Raw genomic sequence first — 18,366 nt, 5'->3', positions numbered from 1 at the left:
CATTCCATCTTATGATATTTAATGAGAAGAACTGTTGAACATAAAAATGTAGGATGTGATTTTCAATTCACAACGATTAATTTGAATTGGCATTGATTTTTAAGCATAAATATGAACCACCCGCTGAAATAGACTTACAATAATTCCTTGGTATAGTGCTAGACTACAAACGAATAAATACACCTTTTATGAATTACAGAACACATGGTCTTGAATAAAACTGCATTCCGCATATCTTAACATTGAATTTCATTATTTTTATTTTTTGTATCATAATAACTCCCAGATTTCCATAGAGTATAAATAGACAAAAAAGACAAAACAAACCGTTGTCAGATGTTTAAATCCTGTCTTATTCGATAACAAAAAAAAAAATGCAAATTAGACAACAAATAAACCAATTTACATAAATAAACATGTACTTCAAAGCAAAAACCACGAAAAGATAACACAGAAATTGGAACCATTTTTTACTTTTTTGTAAACAAAATATAGAGAAAGTATAGTAATTATCATAAATTCGAACTCGAAATTTTGACGAATATCCACGTTTTAGACCACCCCTGAATTTAAAATATACATTTTTGGAAAATGTCCGCCTGTCTGTGACAAAGATAACTCAAACACGCTTTGATTTAGACAGATAAAATTTGGTATACGATCTTTACACTAAATTTGCAGATTTTTCTCAAAATTTGAGCAAATTCCACCCAGAGGAAGTCTGTCAGTCCGACTGCTCGAATATAATTTAACACGAATGCTACAAAACGGAGAGAGCTAAATAGATAAAATTCGATACACAGAATTAACATTTATGAGCTAGACACCTCTCAAATGTTGAGCCAAATCCAACAAAGTATTGATCGTCTGTCAGTCTACTTTCAGGAACATGTAAACGTAATAACTCAAAAACGTAATGACTTAAATATATAAAATTTTGTATATGATTTTGTGATTTCAGTTGTATTCCTGTTTGAAATGTTTGCTTCAAACTTTTTGCTTTAAAACACAAATTCGATTTTCAGATATTATTAACCGCAGGGCAGTGTTTAATCGCCAAATAACACGCCAAGGATGACAAGGCAGGATCGGTAAAAGTGTTAAATTTTTGTAACGTTTCCAGTTATAACGTTTTACTTATCCTGAAATAAATGCTTTATTGAATAGTTAATTTTTAATACAAGCACACTTTTCTTTGGCGATTGAAAACGTTTCTTTCCTCTTAGCGTGAGCAATGAACATTGACCTTGCTTATGTGGTTTCGTGTTAACCTTCGCGTTAGACGCTCTTCACCAAGGAAAACAATTGAAACCAAATCACTCATAAATAAAAATCAGAGGTTATTATATATGAATGATTCATTCATTGTTTTAAAAGTTTTAAAGACTCATTTAGCCACGAATGAAACGCTTTCTGGTGTTAGAATCACCTCCCCCCCCCTCATCCATCTCTTAGATGAACAGAAAAATAGTGATTTCTTCCTCAGAAAATTCAGCCTCAATATTTTGATGAAACTCCACGCTTCAGATATCCTAAAAAGGCATTTTAGGAATTATGTCTACCTGTCGTTTTGTGTGATAATTAAAAAAAGATTCCAGCTATATAAACGAAATTTGATATGTGGTCTTAACACCAAATTTGATTTCAATCAAATTTTGATTGAAACTTATTTCCCAGGAAATCTGTCTGTCTGGCTATTAAAGAACGAATGAATTTATGGTGGTAACTTCGTAAGCCAGATAACAACCTCCGGAAAGGAGTGTGCACTTTTGTCTAGTGACTTTGTTACTCGGCTATGAACCCTAACGTTGTGAGTTCGAACCTCAAACTTGCACAAATTCACAGTAACAAAATATTACGAGTGGGCCTGGCTTACCCGAAATAAATTTCTGACAAATCTCTAATAAGTTTTATTTTTCTCCGCATAAAGTTGTGGACAATGTGCAAGGCCGCGGATCATGAGGTCATAGATTTTTATTTTCAAAATCTTGCACGTGAGAACTGTATGCTTCACAGTATAGCAAAGAAAACTGGTATTTGTGTATTAACCGCATATTAATGAACATTGGTTACGAAAGAGCCTATAACTCAACGATCATTGACAATTTTTTTCTGGGATTAATTGCTGGCACGTAATTAATACATAATTAACATAAATATATGTACTTTGAATCCCTTTTTCAACTTAATTGGAACAAAATTTGACATTGGATCCGATTATAGTCATAAGATAACATATATTTAAGTTATTTCGTATTTTATAATTCGAATTTAACTATTTATTTTGAATGAAGTCATTAGTTGTTAGTAGTAAATAATTAGAAAAAAAATGAACTTATCATTCTGAAACTGAAAAATATGCATGTTTTCTGAAAAACATTATTTATGAAAATATATTAAAACTTAACCAACCGGAGTGGTCTTCCAACAACTGTTTCGCATACTTCCCTATAATGATCTTATCTTCCTTCCCTCGCATAAAATGATGGCTCTTGGCGAATTACAAGTACGAAATATAAAACTTTGGAATCTCTTTGCATTGTTACTCAATCTATTATGCGAATACATAATTTAGACGCTGACTTTTCGACATTTTGAAATTAAAATTTACCACGGAAACACAGTTGTAGTCGCAGGATCACATACCGAATTCCATTGTTTTGAAATTCGGTATTGATCCTGTGACATTGTGTTTGTGAATTATTGCGCTTAAATGCATGCGAAAGTACAAGTTGACTGACGGTCAATCCTTTGATAGATTTGTTTCAAAATGTGTTAGTTTTTACATTTCAGAGGCTAAACATGTGTATCAAATTTTATCTGTCTAGGTATTTACGTTTTGTTGTAATTATGTTCACTTTGTGGTGGTAACATCATAAGCCAGCTAACAACTTCCGGAGAAGAGTGTACACTTTTGTCTAGTGGCTTTGTTACTCGGCTATGAACCCCAACGTTGCGAGTTCGTACCTCAACTTGCACATTGGTGACCGCGGTTCTGAACAATCGCATTCTTCATTCAGCTGTCGTGGCTCCATCTACCGGCAGCAACCACACGCTCGCCGTCGCCCGCCATAACACTTGGCGCGATAACAACGTTCGTCGCCCGCCATAACACTTGGCGCGATAATCACGTTCGTCGCTCACCATAATTGGCGCGATAAACTCTACCGACTCTCTGGTAGGGGACTATTGTGGTGGTAACATCATAAGCCAAATAACAACTTCCGGATAAGAGTGTACACTTTTGTCTAGTGGCTTTGTAACTCGGCTATGAACCCCAACGTTGCGAGTTCGAACCTCAACTTGCACAACTTGTACCCGGACAACCAGATACACAAGATTGAATTTCGTTCAAAATTTGATAGAAATCTTCAAAGTTGGTGCAAAACCAATTTTTCTTCATCTTACGCAAAGCGTGTTCGAGTTATTGTGTTCACAGACATAGAAACATAATGCCAAAAATGTGTTTTTAGAACTCAGAGAAGTCTGAAAACGTGGAGATTTGGTGAAATCTCGAATTTGAATTGCTTAGACGATTACAATACTTTCTCTATATTTCGTATACGAGACAGAAAAAATTCTGTCTCAGTATTTCCCTTTTATTCTGTTCATTTAATATTAAAAACTTATCTTTTTTTTTTCTCTGTTCCATATTATAAAGATGCTCTTCTTACCAAATAATTAAAATTTTTCAGAACCATTGCGGGTTTTTCCTTACATAGCTAAGAGAAGTGATGGGAGCTCCGTGTGCGAGAATGTGGAATTGTTCAAATGGAACTATGCTGTCCACGAATGCTTCATCAATAGAAAATACAAAGACGGGGGTCAGGACTTGAACACTATAGTTGACAGGTATTTTTGTCATTTTTCATAATTTCATTTCATTCTTTTATTTCATTCATTTATTTTCATGTAGTTTGGAAACAAATTGAATATGTGTGCGTGTGCGTGTGTGTGTGTGTGTGTAAACATAATTTTTAAGCAGAGCCCGAAGAGAGAAGACACTTTTGTAATTTTTAAAATTCGCTTTTATTCCATCCCGGGAGGCATAATTTATGTACAAGCAGAAGCGACGAAGCACGTCAACACAGAACGACACAAGAGCGAAAAGATAAAACGCTAATGAAATATCCGTGATTATATACTGTGAGAATTTGATAGGGATTTCTTTACACGTGTCGATTTAGGTAAGGGAATTATAGGGATCTTTTAAAAGAATGCGTTAGATCGATAAATTTTTATTCCTTCATTCGGAGTGTAGGAACTTGTCGATATCTGCAATTTTACAGAGCTTCGGCTGCATTAATTAAATAAAAAAAGGTGGAACTGGATCAGGAAATAAGAGAACATTTTAGAATGAAGTTAATATGGGCTAAATTAAGATAAAAATTAGGAAATTAATTAGGGTTTAATTTAGATTAAAAATTATCCATATATATATATATATATATATATATATATATATATATATATATATATATATATATATATATATATTAAAATTTAATTTCAATTCTAATTCGCTTCCAAAGTTTTATCTTAATTTAGCTCATATCAAAGTCATTCTAAAATATTCTCTTATTTCCTAATCCCATTCCATTTTTTCTATTTAATTAATTCATCGCGAGTTCTAAAATTGCTGAATCGGCTAAAAGCCGACAAGTTCCCACACTCTGAGTGAAGGGATAAAATAGTGCTGACTTAAACAAATTCTTCTAAAACATCCCTATGATTCCCTTGCTTGTGGTCGACGCGTGTAGGAAATCCCTATTAAAATCTCACAGTATATATTCACAAGGATACAATTTTCATTAGCTTTTTCTCATTTCGTTTTGTGTCGTTCTGTGTTGCGCTCTTCGCTTCTGCTTGTTCATAAATCATGCCTCCCGGGATGGAAATAAACGAAGTTGAAACTTCAAAGTGTCTTTCTGCATTCCGCCACGACTCTGCTTTAAAAATTATGTTTACATTTAAGAATCGACAAAGACAGTTTTCTGCGCAAAATTGTCAAATGAATTAAAATTAAATTCCCGGGAAGAGAGGACTTGCTTCGCCGTTGCTCTGAAGTTGGTTCCGTGCTGGTTATGCCGCGCTGTCTTCCGTGGTGTAGCTTCATTGGTGCTTTCTTCCTCCAGCCACGACTCTGATTCAAAAATTCTTAAGTATCTCAAGTCTAAAAAAAAGTAACTTTCTTTTTTATCAGAATGCAAACGATTTTTAAAAATAGGAAGGAATCCTTATAAATAGAAATTGAATCATATTTAAGAAAAGAATTTTTATTTGAACTACTATTTGCAAGAATCCGCCTATATTTTTCATAATCGTTTGCACTCTGCCAGAAAAGAAGAAAAAAAAAATTTTTTTTTTTTGAACGTGAAGGCATTTATAATGCAACTGTTAAATTTTTTTAAAATTAATAAATCATTATTCTTTCTTATGTTTTTTTTTCGTTTATTATTCATCTAGAGATCTTTTTGATTATTTAAGAAAATTAGAATTAAAAAAATGTCCTTAATTTTTTTTTATGTGCATTTTGCACAAGAATATGGAGTGACATTCTATTTTTTAACCACACCCGATTTTATGTTGAAACGCATACATGCCTTCAAGCTCAGAAAAAAAAAATTCTAGAACATTTTTATTATTCTGAAGAACAATAATTATATTTTATTACTATGGAAATAACCGACTTGTAGTCATCTGTGAAAACAAAGAACTTCTTTTGGTAAATAGAAGGAAAAGCTTATCAGATCGTCAGAACTTCAAAATAAGTCTTATTAATTTATTTGATCAGGATGTTGGCATGTCTTAGAGAAATAAAATCTTGTGTATTTTGGCTTCAGCATTTACTCGGGCATTATTTTCTGTATTCGTTGATGCAATTTTATCAGCTCATTGCAACAACTGGATTAGAAATATTTGAATATTGGATTTACAATAATATGGATATTTAGGATCTTGGGGTTCTCTAAATGTTTACACTTCAGTTATAATGTTTGTAAAAGTATTAATATATTAACATTCTCTTTTCAAAGGAAAATTTAATTTAAATACTGATATTTAGACAAATCATTACGCTTTAGAACAAGTCTTCTAAAACTATTATATTCGCGATCTCTTTTCAACACAAAATCTTTTGTCAGTTCTCCTGAATTTGTAGATTTTTTTGTGATCTGCCTTAGAATAATAAATTACACAAGTAAAATTTTAACTAAATATAGAAGTTTGACTGAAGTGTTTAAATTAAGTTCAGTTCTTGAAATTTGTTATTAATATATCACAAGCGCCTCAAATTTCCTTAGGTTAGATTTTGTCGTTTTTCAGCGATTCCTTTAACAAAACTTGGAATGGATATCGAGTGATATTTGGCGATTATTCCTTGGCATGTGACCGATAATATTCAAAAATCGAATTTGTGTTTTAGATGTCTTTTTCCCATCTGATTTAAACAAAATTTTGATACAAAATACACTCTGTAGCCACAAGCTCCGATATCAAATTTAATATATTTAACTTATTGAGTTTTTGAATTATCGCGTTTACATGAGTCTGAAACTACAGACAGAGAGACAATCAACTATTTGTTGGATTTGGCTCAAACACTGGTAGGTGCCTATATTGTAGATTTTAAATCTATTTACTGAATATTATTTGCCTGGCTTTCTTCTTTGATAGCTATCGTGTTAAATGATATTCGAGAGGCCGGACGGACAGACTTTCTCTGAACGGAATTTGCTCAAAATTTGACAGAATTCTACAGTTTAGTTTAGTTATATTAACGTCCCGTGGTAAAGAAACACTAGGGCTATTTTGGGACGGACCTCGTCATTTTGAACCGCGGTCAGATGACGAAGATGACACCTGAGCTGGCACCCCCCTCTCCACCCCACACCACACCAGCGGGAGGAGATAGAATTCTACAAATATGGCGTAAAGGCCGTATACCAAATTTCAGTCGTCTAGACCAAGGCATTTTTGAGTTATTTTTGTTACAGACAGACAGGTGGACAGGCAGACATTATTCAAAAACGTGTTTTTCGAATTGATTGAGTTCTAAAACATGGGAATTCATCAGAATCTAGAATTCAAATTTTTTAATTTTCTCTGTACTACGTATATGAGAAAAAAAAAAAGAAATGCCTCGTTTGACAACTGATTCACGGGCATTTCTTTTGTATTCCAGAAATGAATACAAAAAAATCAGCAATCAGCAAATACTTACAATATGAAATCAGCAAATGCTTACAAAACAGACTAATCTTAGAATAGAAATCAAATTGATTCGCCATTTCTGGTTAAGAGTCATAAAGCTAAAATTAAAATTCAAGAGTGGAGGAAAAATATTTAAAAATCAATTTTCAATAACATAATTAATTTATTCTAATTAAAATTCGAATTTCTTTCGGCAAAATGAATGAACACAGTATTTTTGTATACCTTATTTCTATTTTATTTTATTTATTTAATTTGGACACCGACATTGCTCTTTCGGTTCAAATCTATTTTGTTATATTTTTAATCGTAAAGGAATTAAATTTAAAGAACTTTATTAAAATGTGCAAATATGTGTAATACTGTGAATGATTTTTTCTAGAATTATGGAACATGGCGAGGCATGCATGGAAACATCCAGTAAAGAATGCCGGCCTGATTTCCAAGGATTCACTATTCTTATGAATAAGACAATCACACAGATGAAGGATTATGCACAAATGTATTTGGAGGCAATATATAAAGGTAAGGACATTTCACAGCGATAGCTTTTGATGCAATATATTCGAACCAAATATCTATTTTTTTATTTTACGAATTAGGAGAAATGAGTATTTTTCTAGTTTTCTAACTATTTAATTTTTTTGAAAAGAATCTTAAATATCTTTCCTTTAATCCATATATCTTTCTTTTTTCTTTTCTTTTAAATGACTTGTTCATTTAAGAACTTTGAAATGTTTTATAAATTTATTAAATATAATTTAAACCCGTACAATTTTTATGAAAGGAAAGTGCCTAGAAGGCAATAATGACAAATAAGGCGTAAACTTACAAATTAAATCACAAAAAATTAATTTGCAATTCTACAATTAAAATAGAGCTATTTCTATTCTGAGTCACTTTGAAGTTTCCATACCTAGAGGTGACAGAAATACCCTCAATTTCTAGCTTTAAATTAGACAGCAAATACAAAACTTATAATTGTGATATAGATGAAATTTTTGGAAATTTGTATTGTTACTAACTTTTAATATTGCTTCCCTGCAATGTTAGTATCATGGTAAGGAAGAGAGTTTTACAGATAGTTCTAACGGATGTTGAAAGGTTGCCACGTCAACAACCCCTGGCCTTGGCGAGAAATTTGACGACGAATTTGGCAATAAAAACAAAGGCGCCTGTAGCGGATTGATATACGTGAGGAGAGAACCTGGGACCTTATGGTTTTCAGCCCAGTAACATGACCACGATACAAAAGCAATTGTTTGGGTAGCGTAGCTGTTAACTGGCTTATAAGCTTTCACCACAAGCCCGAAATTTCTCGAATTTTGAGGATATATCGATTAAGAATGAAGATATTATATCCTTCTAGAAGATTCTATGCCCTGTCACATGAATTATAAAAATCTAAGAGATAGTTAATAGTAGCTAATTGTGTAGAGAGAAACGAGTAGCCAGTTTGCTCTTTTGGAATGTTAATCTCCAACGAGTTCTCTTTGAGCGCTTCCTGTTGTTGCAGTTGCTTAAAAACAATTTGCTACTTGTACGTTGATGTTTATTGCAAGTGCTGTCTGTGTATCTTTTTAAGTATCGGTGGTTTCTGTAGTATGAAGTTATTTTACACGTTATTTATTGAAAATGTTGGACACTTATACCCATCGGATGGACTTTTCAGTAACAGTGATTTTAATTTCGCAATCAGAAGTAAATAATAATTGGACTTGGAATATTTAAAAAAGAATTCAGTTTATATATTTATTCTAACGCCAGTCAAAATGTCATCGTTTGCAAAATCATTATCAAGCATTTATTAGCCCATCAACTTTGGGGTCCACTACGACAGTATGTTTCATACTCTGAGAACGATTTTCTTCGTATAATCTACTCTTTGTGTCTTTGTTTATGCGAGTTATCATGCGTTCCAAAATAGAATAGAATTCTAGATAGCCACATTATTTTGTTTACAACACCAGAATTAATGGATGGTAAAAAAATAATAAAATAGTTTTTACTGGGCGTTTAAAAGATCGTACCATATACAAAAATATCCACAAAATCTTAACGTCTATCCGAAGGTTCTTATCAGAATCGATTTATGATTTGTGATGTTTGGAAGGCAATGAAATTTGTGGAACTCACCCCTCTCACCTCCCACCCCATCTTCCTAAACTTTACTTTCATCGACTTTAGTTTAATTTCTATATAATCGTTTTTGTGTGAGTAATATTGCGACATTCCAAAATAAAAAGGCATAAAAATTAGATTTGAAAATAATGTTAAAAAATGTTAAAATTTTTTTGAGCAATTTAAATATTTTTTTACAAATTTTGACAAGACTTTGGCTTGCGAATCAGTAACCGAATTACTAATAAAAAAATATATATATAACATGAAAAAAAATCCTAAAAACAATGTTGAAATTTAGCAAAGACTTGACTTCCATTTGAATATGTTCGAATACACAAACCTTGCATATCAAATGATAGAGAAAAAGTGAATTATTCTGAAAAAATTTCAAAGGTCACCTAACATTGTGTTGCCTTAAGGCAATTGCTTGCTTTACCCACTCGATAATCTGGACATAGTGGATGTTAATTCGAATTAAGAAATTTTGCTGCTAAACAGAAAGTTTCTCTTTTGAAAATGTGTAGAAATACCATCCCTTAGTACTAAACAGTAAAGGTATTATTTGATACTGCCTGTCAGAGGACATTAAGAACACACTAAATATGTAATCTCATTTCCAATGGGTATTCACACCAGGCATTTCTTTATTGTATTATATATTCCCAAAATTAACTTTGTATTTATATCTTATTTTTCATAGGCAGAGAAGATATAAATGATTTGGACTGCGTTGAAATAGTTTTGAATATCAAAACTTACGAAAACTGTTTCCGAAATGTTGTATCACAAGGCCATAATGAGTCTGAAGAAACTTTTAAAAAGTAAGTGCAAATTTCTTTGATAGTTTTTAGGACCATATGAACGAAATGATGAAATAATAATGATTATATGGCCTCATCTTTATGAAATAAAATCTCGTTTTAAAATACATATAGATAGCATAAAGTTTAACACCTTAACTGTTTTGCTTTTTTAATGAGATGATTTCTGTATCATTTAAAAATCTGTAAAATGATTAAAGTACTTCTGTAGATTGTGCGCTTTTAAAAGTTTCACATTTTTAGGTTCACTTGAAACGACTCATTTCTCTTTTAAATATTTTATGTTTTACTAGTAAACCCGTACTAAACCGTAACACATTCACCCTCCCGCCACTAAACAAAATAATCTCCCATTGGCTTATTGAAATTAAATATTCATATGTGTGTGCACATAAAATGACAAAAACATTTTATTGATGTGAACGCTTTTATATGTTCATTCACAATATTTGAAATCTGGATTCTTTTTATTTATTTTCATAAGTTGTTGCAAAAATAGCGTTACATTTGCCATTCTTGAAAAAGAATTTGCATAAGTTACTTAATTTATATAGGTTAACTTTGCATAGTAGGAGGGAAAAAATAGATTCTATACAAACTTTTATTTCCACTTTATCTTTTTTCCCTGGTAGATTGATTGTTTAACTGAATTCGCTATTAAAAGTATGTATATTTCTGACTGGTTGTTAATGATTTCCTAACGTCAGCGAAATCATAAAAAAAAAAGCATTTGGAAGCACCTGTTCTTTAATCAAACGGGTAAAAACAGAATCTGTAACATTTGTCTGTCATGTTTCGTAATTCCTTTTCCTTAGCGACAACCTTGCTTATGGCAGTCATAAAGCACGGCTTTCTATACGCTTTAAGAATATGTGAGCACACCTGTTAAATCAAATTGGTCAAAAACAAAATTATCATCATTTGAAAGGAATTTACTGACACATATATGCATAAAATTTGATATTTTATCATTTTTATTCGCATAAAAATACCTTCAATATAATTACTGACTAAGATAACTAAATTGCGGTTTATGAAATCTGTTTAACTTACTAAAGAACCACACGAATAGTGTAATAAAATGAAAAAAAATTAATAATTAGCAATCGAAAAGGCGCAGTGAAACATTTTTTGACGCATAAATCATTTGCCCTCGTCTCCTCATTATCGAGATATAAGGTCTTAAAACCTGGCGATAATTTAAGAAAAGTCGCCAAATTTAGCGACTTTTGGCGAAATGGTTCTGGAAACAGCGGTCAAAATATCGATATATTGCATATTAAAGAAGTCACAGAGACCGTTCTAGAATATTCCATGCTTGTCTATGCAGCAAAGTCGCCAACGCGACGTAAAACAAATGTGATCGAAGCTTTAAGATTAAATCAGAGTGAAATGTTCTTGGTGCCACAATTTTCTTTGTTTCGATCATTTTATTATTCGATTCCATATTTGTCAGCAGCATATTTTTTTGGCGGGCTTCTTTCAATTTTATATTACTACATCTATGATTTGTATTTTATATTAATCTGATTATTAAAATTTCTGAATTAGAACTACGTTTTATTCTCTTTTTTATATTGCCAAAAGTAAGTAAATAAATTAGAAGACTTTAAGATTTTATATCTCGACAATGGGGAGAGAGAGCAAATAATTTATGCTTCAACAAACATGTTTCATTATGCTCTTTCCATTGCTACTTATGTAGATTTTTTTTTCATTATTACACTAAGGTATGCTTTCTTGCTTAGTTTCACTATATTAATTCGCCAACACGAGAGCTATTTAAGGATGGACCTTATTTTGTTGAATCTAGCAGGGAAGGAGGGTCGGAGATTTCAAACATAATTGCCTGAAATCTGTCAATTGGCAAAGTATGTGTGTCTAAAACAAATGTCTGTTGATGTTAAACGTCTTCCAGCAGGTATTATGTGAAACTTTGGAGTGAGAGATTTGTCAATTTCTTCATTTGGCTACGGTTCAAAATGACGAAGTTCGTCCCGAAACTAGTAGCTTCAAAATAGAATGTGTAGTTTGTATATTAGTTGAGAAATTATTTAAAAAATTACGACTTTTCAGTTGTTTTAGAGCAGAGTTTCTTAAAAGTTTTCCAGACATGTTTCTATCTAGGCAAGAAGTACTTTGAAGTCATTAAATTTTTATATTAGAAAAAATGAGTAAATCAATGTAATATCACAAAATAATATTCAAGGAAAAAATTAAGCATATATATATATACAGGTGTCCATTCTAGTCGGGGTCCAAAAGATAATTTCTAAACTACGAGATTGAAAATTGTTTGAAATGAAGTAAAAAATTATGTTTTATGCTGTTTTAGTCAATAAATTCAATACAGAGAAATTGCAAAGTCTAAATTTTTATATAATCTCTATCACATTAGTCGCATTTAACAAAATATTTTTGTCATCTTAACATATACAAAAATGTTCCATACTTCTGAATATCACTGCTCCAGACGAATTTTGGCCATTTCAATGTCGAGGAAGATCCAATCACTGAAGGATGGCAATTCTGCAAAAGACCCGTTGATCGGATCTAAAGAATGAAATTCAAAGCTTTATCGTTCACTCAGTTTTTTTAATCATAAAAGAGTACTTTATTGTTTAAAATTTTAGTGTATCAAAAAATTTTTCCTAAGTATGACTAATAAGACAGGAAAATGAGAAAAATTTGAATATTGTTATTTTTTTCAAGAGTACATCTATTAACTCAAGAAGCATACAATATAATTCTTTATTTCATTTAAAACATTTTTTTCAATTGTAAATACATGTCCACTTCTTAAAAGTTTAAAAAATAGCTTTAGCACAAAATTAGAGTGAAAACCCTGAATATACTTATATGTATATTTATATAGTACGATAATATTCATTTAAATTTCTTATTTTATTTTCCTATCTTAGTGCTTAGGTCGAATTTTTAATTTTAGCGATAATTTGGAATTTTTAAATTCATGACTGATAGCTAAAGAGACATGTTTTGTTGGAATGCTATAATATAATATAATTTTCAAACACAAAATATCAGTCATCCGTATTAGAAATTTTGCATTAGAAATTAATTATTGTCAGATTCATAAACATTTTTCTATAGTCCTAAGATATATAGAATCCTTTCTATTTTGGGGTTACATTGGAAGACCGAGTTTCGAAGAAAATATCTAGTATTATTTATATCCAATATGATTAATCTCTGAACAGTTTTCTTTAGAAAATCGCTTAAATTTTGTTTCTGCTTTGATTTTTCAAAAAATTACATTGATTTTTATGATTATGCAGTTTATATTTTAACGTTGTTTACATCTTTAAATATTTTTTCCCAACCTCTAAATTAGGGAAAATTCTCCTACTCAGAAAAAACCCTGCTATTTTAAAATGCAATTCATACGTTTTACAGAAATTTAATGCATTAATTTTTCAATATGTTTGTGAATTTCTTGTTACTTATTAGTTAAACCCTGTTATTTAACGATCATATAGAAAACTTATTTCATAATTCAAGAATTAGGAAACATATTTCTTACATTATCTGCAGAATTTTGAGTATATCATTTGATAAATTGCTGTTATGCTTTATATCTCTTTTTTAGTTCCCTTAAACAATTATATTTCTCTTATTCTAATTTTCTAAGCATTTCTGACTTTTAATTGATATCTCTTTGTTTCATAGATGTTTTTTCTGTCAAATATTTTTTTTTACAAAAATTTAAAAAATATTAGTATTTTTCGGCCTTTAAAAAAAAAAGAAAAAAAAAAAAAAAAAAGAAAAGAAACCCATTTCAAGCGTAGTCGTGTTTCATATAAGTGATGTGTCGATTCAGGCTTCTCATGTGTTTTCAATTAGCTAATACGTATTCTTACCCCTAGATGGCGCTACTGAAATAAGAGACGCTAAAGCTCGGTTAAAACTCGATTTCGTCAGCGGGCTTGTCTATGACAAGTGCCATAAGCAACAACAACATATGTTTTCAACTTAATTTATTGTTGACTGTAGCCGGCTCTGGCGAAAAGTTTGTCAAATATATATTATGATTACATTATAATAATTTCATTTTAGAGCTGTAAAAGAAGGAATATCATGCGCCAACAGAAGGAATTCGGGCTGCAGTAAAGAAGCGAAAACAGTCCTCAACAGGATTGTAAGAATCATTCTTGGAGTGGAGCAGCCCAGTGTAGAACAGTTCGAAGAAGAAATCAAACCGACAGACCCACCGCCTGCACCCATGATGTGGTACGATTATCTCGCATATCCTTTCATACAGGCGTGGCGTTGGATTTCCGGTTTGTTCAGTGGATAACTAAATTGCATTTTGTGAAGAATTGTTTTGAAAGAATGCTTGCCAAATAATATAATTTGTTATAAGTAAAATTTATGCTGTTCAAATCTTGTCAATAAAATTTTTTAAATAAAGCATTGGTGTTTTTTTTTCTAATGTTTTATTCATCGAAAGTATACCAGCAGTTTCATAACAAATTGTGTCGCACTTCACAATTAATACTATGGTTACAAATTTGTAATACTACTTCCCTGCATAATAAATCACCTGGTAAAGATGATAGTTTTGCGGATGGCTCTAATAGATGTTGAATGGTTGCCAGATCAATGATGAAGCGTCAAAATATAAAGACACAGAATATTCGAGAATCATAGTGATAGCTCCATTAGGACATAGGATTACAGCGATTGTTCTAAAAGCTTCTCTTTTCGCTGAAACTATAAAAAGACGAGAGACAGAGTTGAAGTGTGTCAGTAATGAATGGTCGATAGTTAAGCTGAGCTCAAGCGAGTTCTTTCTGAGCATTTGTTGTTACGATGGTTTATTATCCATTTTCTGCTCTTTACTGAATGCTGTACTTAAGAACATTTCGGCTATATTTTGCTACTGTGAATTCGCTTCTACGTCCAGAATAAAGCGCCGCTATTCTTTATTTAGCCTGTTACTTGTTTACTATACATTCCCCCCCCCCGGAAGATACAATCCCTCCCTCCCGGATTTTGAGTAACACCATTAAGCGCTTAATTATATATATACTAGCCGCCTTTGGCGACCAGCCGGTTCGCCAATCTTAATGTTCGTTAAAATTTTAATAATTAAATATTTTATGCAATTTCTATTTTAATAGCTTCTTCATCAAAATATTTTAAAACTTCAAATTTTGATTATCATATAATTCATTCATAATATTATAAAGGCCTTCAGTCATAACGTAATATGTATCTCTCTCATTTTCTGTTAGCACCCGTAGAATTTATGCTTTAAATTAAAGTGGAAAGAATTTATCTTCAATTAATATAATAATATTTTTTACTGAAACAAAGCATTTTTTTATAATCTGATTACTGAAAATAGAGTCACTCAGCGTTTAAACTTTATGGGCACTAAAGAATATTTTTTTAAATTTATGTAATATCTCAAGAGTTGGTCAACAAAATTTTCTTAGATTCATTATGAGCAGATCGATTCATTAACAATGTTTAAATTTAAATGCATCAAACACTAAGAAAATAAAACGAATCGTTTAAAATAAACGGTTGAAAACAGGTTTTAAAAAAACTACTTAAAAAACGTTGTACTTAAAACTATAAGCATATACATGTTGTCATGGCAACAATCAGAACAGAATGCGCATGCGTGAATTTTCTTCGCCGGTTACGTAACGCAAATACGTGATTTTTTCTACGCCAGTTGGGGTAACGCTATGCGGATTAGAAATTTTTAATTTCCTTTATTCTGTTTTATTTTAATTCAAAAGTACTTCAGAATGAATCTGAAAGATTGATTCATTAACAATGTTTAATTTTAAATGCATCAAACATTAAGAAAATAAGCAGAACCGATTGAAATAATCCGCCGAAAAATTTTAACCCTAGCCTCATTACTGTTGGGAGAAAAAAACAACGGAAGCCTTTCTCGTTTGGCGCTGGGGATAATGGAAGATTTTTTTGGCGGAAAAGTTGGCGGTGGGGAAAATGGAAGATTCTTTTGGCGGGAAAGTTAGTTTTTAATTAATAATTAAAATTCTAATTAAAATTTCAAAAAAAGGGACCCCAGGTGCACATTCCCGACCTCTAAGGTATACATGTACCAAATTTGATAGCTGTATGTCAAATGACCTGGCCTGTAGAGTGCCAACACACACACACACACACACATTGAGCTTTATTATAAGTATAGATATATACAGTGGCTCAAAAAATTGAGAGTACACCTTACTTTTACTTCATAAATCCGACTTTCAATATAAATAACACATTACCGGGAAGTGCAAACAGGTTTTTATTTTTACACATAACAAATGGTTTAATTTAGAGTAAAAATAAAGAAAAATCAACAAAAAATTTCTAAATTGAAAATTTTTAGAAGCATTTTAAATAAACATACGCAGAATTTTGCCTCAAAAAATTGAGAATACACCAATGAAATTTTTGCAATATCACGCATAGAAATAAAGTGTCACTATTAAATTGCATGTCTTTTGGCTCTTATAATGGTCTGTAAACGTCATGGTACCGATTTGACCAATTTTCGGTGGTATTTGAAGATATTTTACCCCATTCTTCTTGCACCACTTGTTTAAAATGGGTTTTGTTTCTAATTTTGTTTTTTGAACCCCTTTTTCGGGTATGGCCCACGAATATTCAATGGCATTGATGTCGGGGTACTGTGGTGGTGTGTGTAACTGCTATTTACAATGAAAAAGACACCATATTTTGAAGTTACGTGTATTCTGTTTGGGGTCGTTGTCTTACTGGAAAATGAAATTTCCATCCAAATCTAAATTTTTAGCACTTTCCTTTAGATTGCTGCGAAGTATATCCAAGTAAAGCGTATCATTTATAATGCCATCTATAAAAATTAAATTTCCTACCCCGGATGAAGCCATGTAACCTCAAATCATCACGGAGTCACCATCATGTTTCATTGTAGGACGTAAATTTTTTGGATACAAAGCAGTATTAGGCTTTCTCCATACAGTAAGAAGGTTGTCACTGCCAAAAATGTTGAGGTTTCTTTCATTACTAAATATAGATTTTTTTCCAAAGGTTATTGGTCTTCAATTGATGAGTTTCTGCAAACTTCAAATGCTTTTTCTGAATTTGCAAGCTGGTGAACGGTTTCTCTCTAACAATGTGACTTTTATATCCATCCAAATCTAAATTTTTAGCACTTTCCTTTAGATTTCTGCGAAGTATACTTTCTCCATACAGTAAGAAGGTTGTCACTGCCAAAAATGTTGAGGTTTCTTTCATTACTAAATATAGATTTTTTTCCAAAGGTTATTGGTCTTCAATTGATGAGTTTCTGCAAACTTCAAATGCTTTTTCTGAATTTGCAAGCTGGTGAACGGTTTCTCTCTAACAATGTGACTTTTATATCCATCCAAATCTAAATTTTTAGCACTTTCCTTTAGATTGCTGCGAAGTATACTTTCTCCATACAGTAAGAAGGTTGTCACTGCCAAAAATGTTGAGGTTTCTTTCATTACTAAATATAGATTTTTTTCCAAAGGTTATTGGTCTTCAATTGATGAGTTTCTGCAAACTTCAAATGCTTTTTCTGAATTTGCAAGCTGGTGAACGGTTTCTCTCTAACAATGCGATTTTTATATCCAGCTTGTTTAATAGCATTTAGCACTGTCTCAGCACTTACACTTATGCCTATGATTTGAAAAGTTTCTGCAACAAGTTGGATGAACCATATGGTAGCAGCAATCTAAAGGAAAGTGTTAAAAATTTGGGTTTAGATGGAAATTCCATTTTCCAGCAGGACAACAACCCCAAACAGAATGCACGTAACGTCAAAATATGATGTCTTTTTCATTGTAAACAACAATTACACACACCACCACAGTACCCTGACATCAATGCCATTGAATATTCGTGGGCCATACCCGAAAAAGGGGTTCAAAAACACAAAATTAGAAACAAAACCCATTTTAAACAAGTGGTGCAAGAAGAATGGGGTAAAATATTTTCAGATACTACCCAAAATTGGTCGAATCGGTACCATGACGTTTAGAGGCCATTATAAGAGCCAAAAGACATGCAATTTAATAGTGACACTTTGTTTCTATGCATGATATTGCGAAAATTTCACTAGTGTATTCTCAATTCTTTGAGGCAAAATTTTACGTATGTTTATTTAAAATGCTTCTAAAAATTTTCAATTTAGAAATTTTTCGTTCATTTT

At 31.7% G+C, this 18,366-nt stretch overlaps 1 protein-coding gene across 1 annotated transcript in view; it reads left to right on the top strand.

The window, feature by feature from the left end:
- Positions 1 to 14,585, top strand: part of LOC129976170 (uncharacterized) — a 29,076-nt gene extending 14,491 nt beyond the window's left edge. Inside the window, exons 2-5 of the mRNA XM_056089599.1 lie at positions 3,696 to 3,852; positions 7,595 to 7,737; positions 10,037 to 10,157; positions 14,232 to 14,585. Coding sequence (XP_055945574.1) covers positions 3,696 to 3,852; positions 7,595 to 7,737; positions 10,037 to 10,157; positions 14,232 to 14,472 — 662 coding nt within the window. The 3' untranslated portion in view covers positions 14,473 to 14,585. The remainder of the gene's footprint in view (positions 1 to 3,695; positions 3,853 to 7,594; positions 7,738 to 10,036; positions 10,158 to 14,231) is intronic.
- Positions 14,586 to 18,366: the final 3,781 nt, after the last annotated feature.

The sequence above is a fragment of the Argiope bruennichi genome, chromosome 7 (genome assembly GCF_947563725.1).
Source record: "Argiope bruennichi chromosome 7, qqArgBrue1.1, whole genome shotgun sequence".
In the NCBI taxonomy this organism is placed as follows: Eukaryota; Metazoa; Arthropoda; class Arachnida; order Araneae; family Araneidae; genus Argiope; species Argiope bruennichi.
This window is presented reverse-complemented; position numbering and strand designations above follow the sequence as displayed.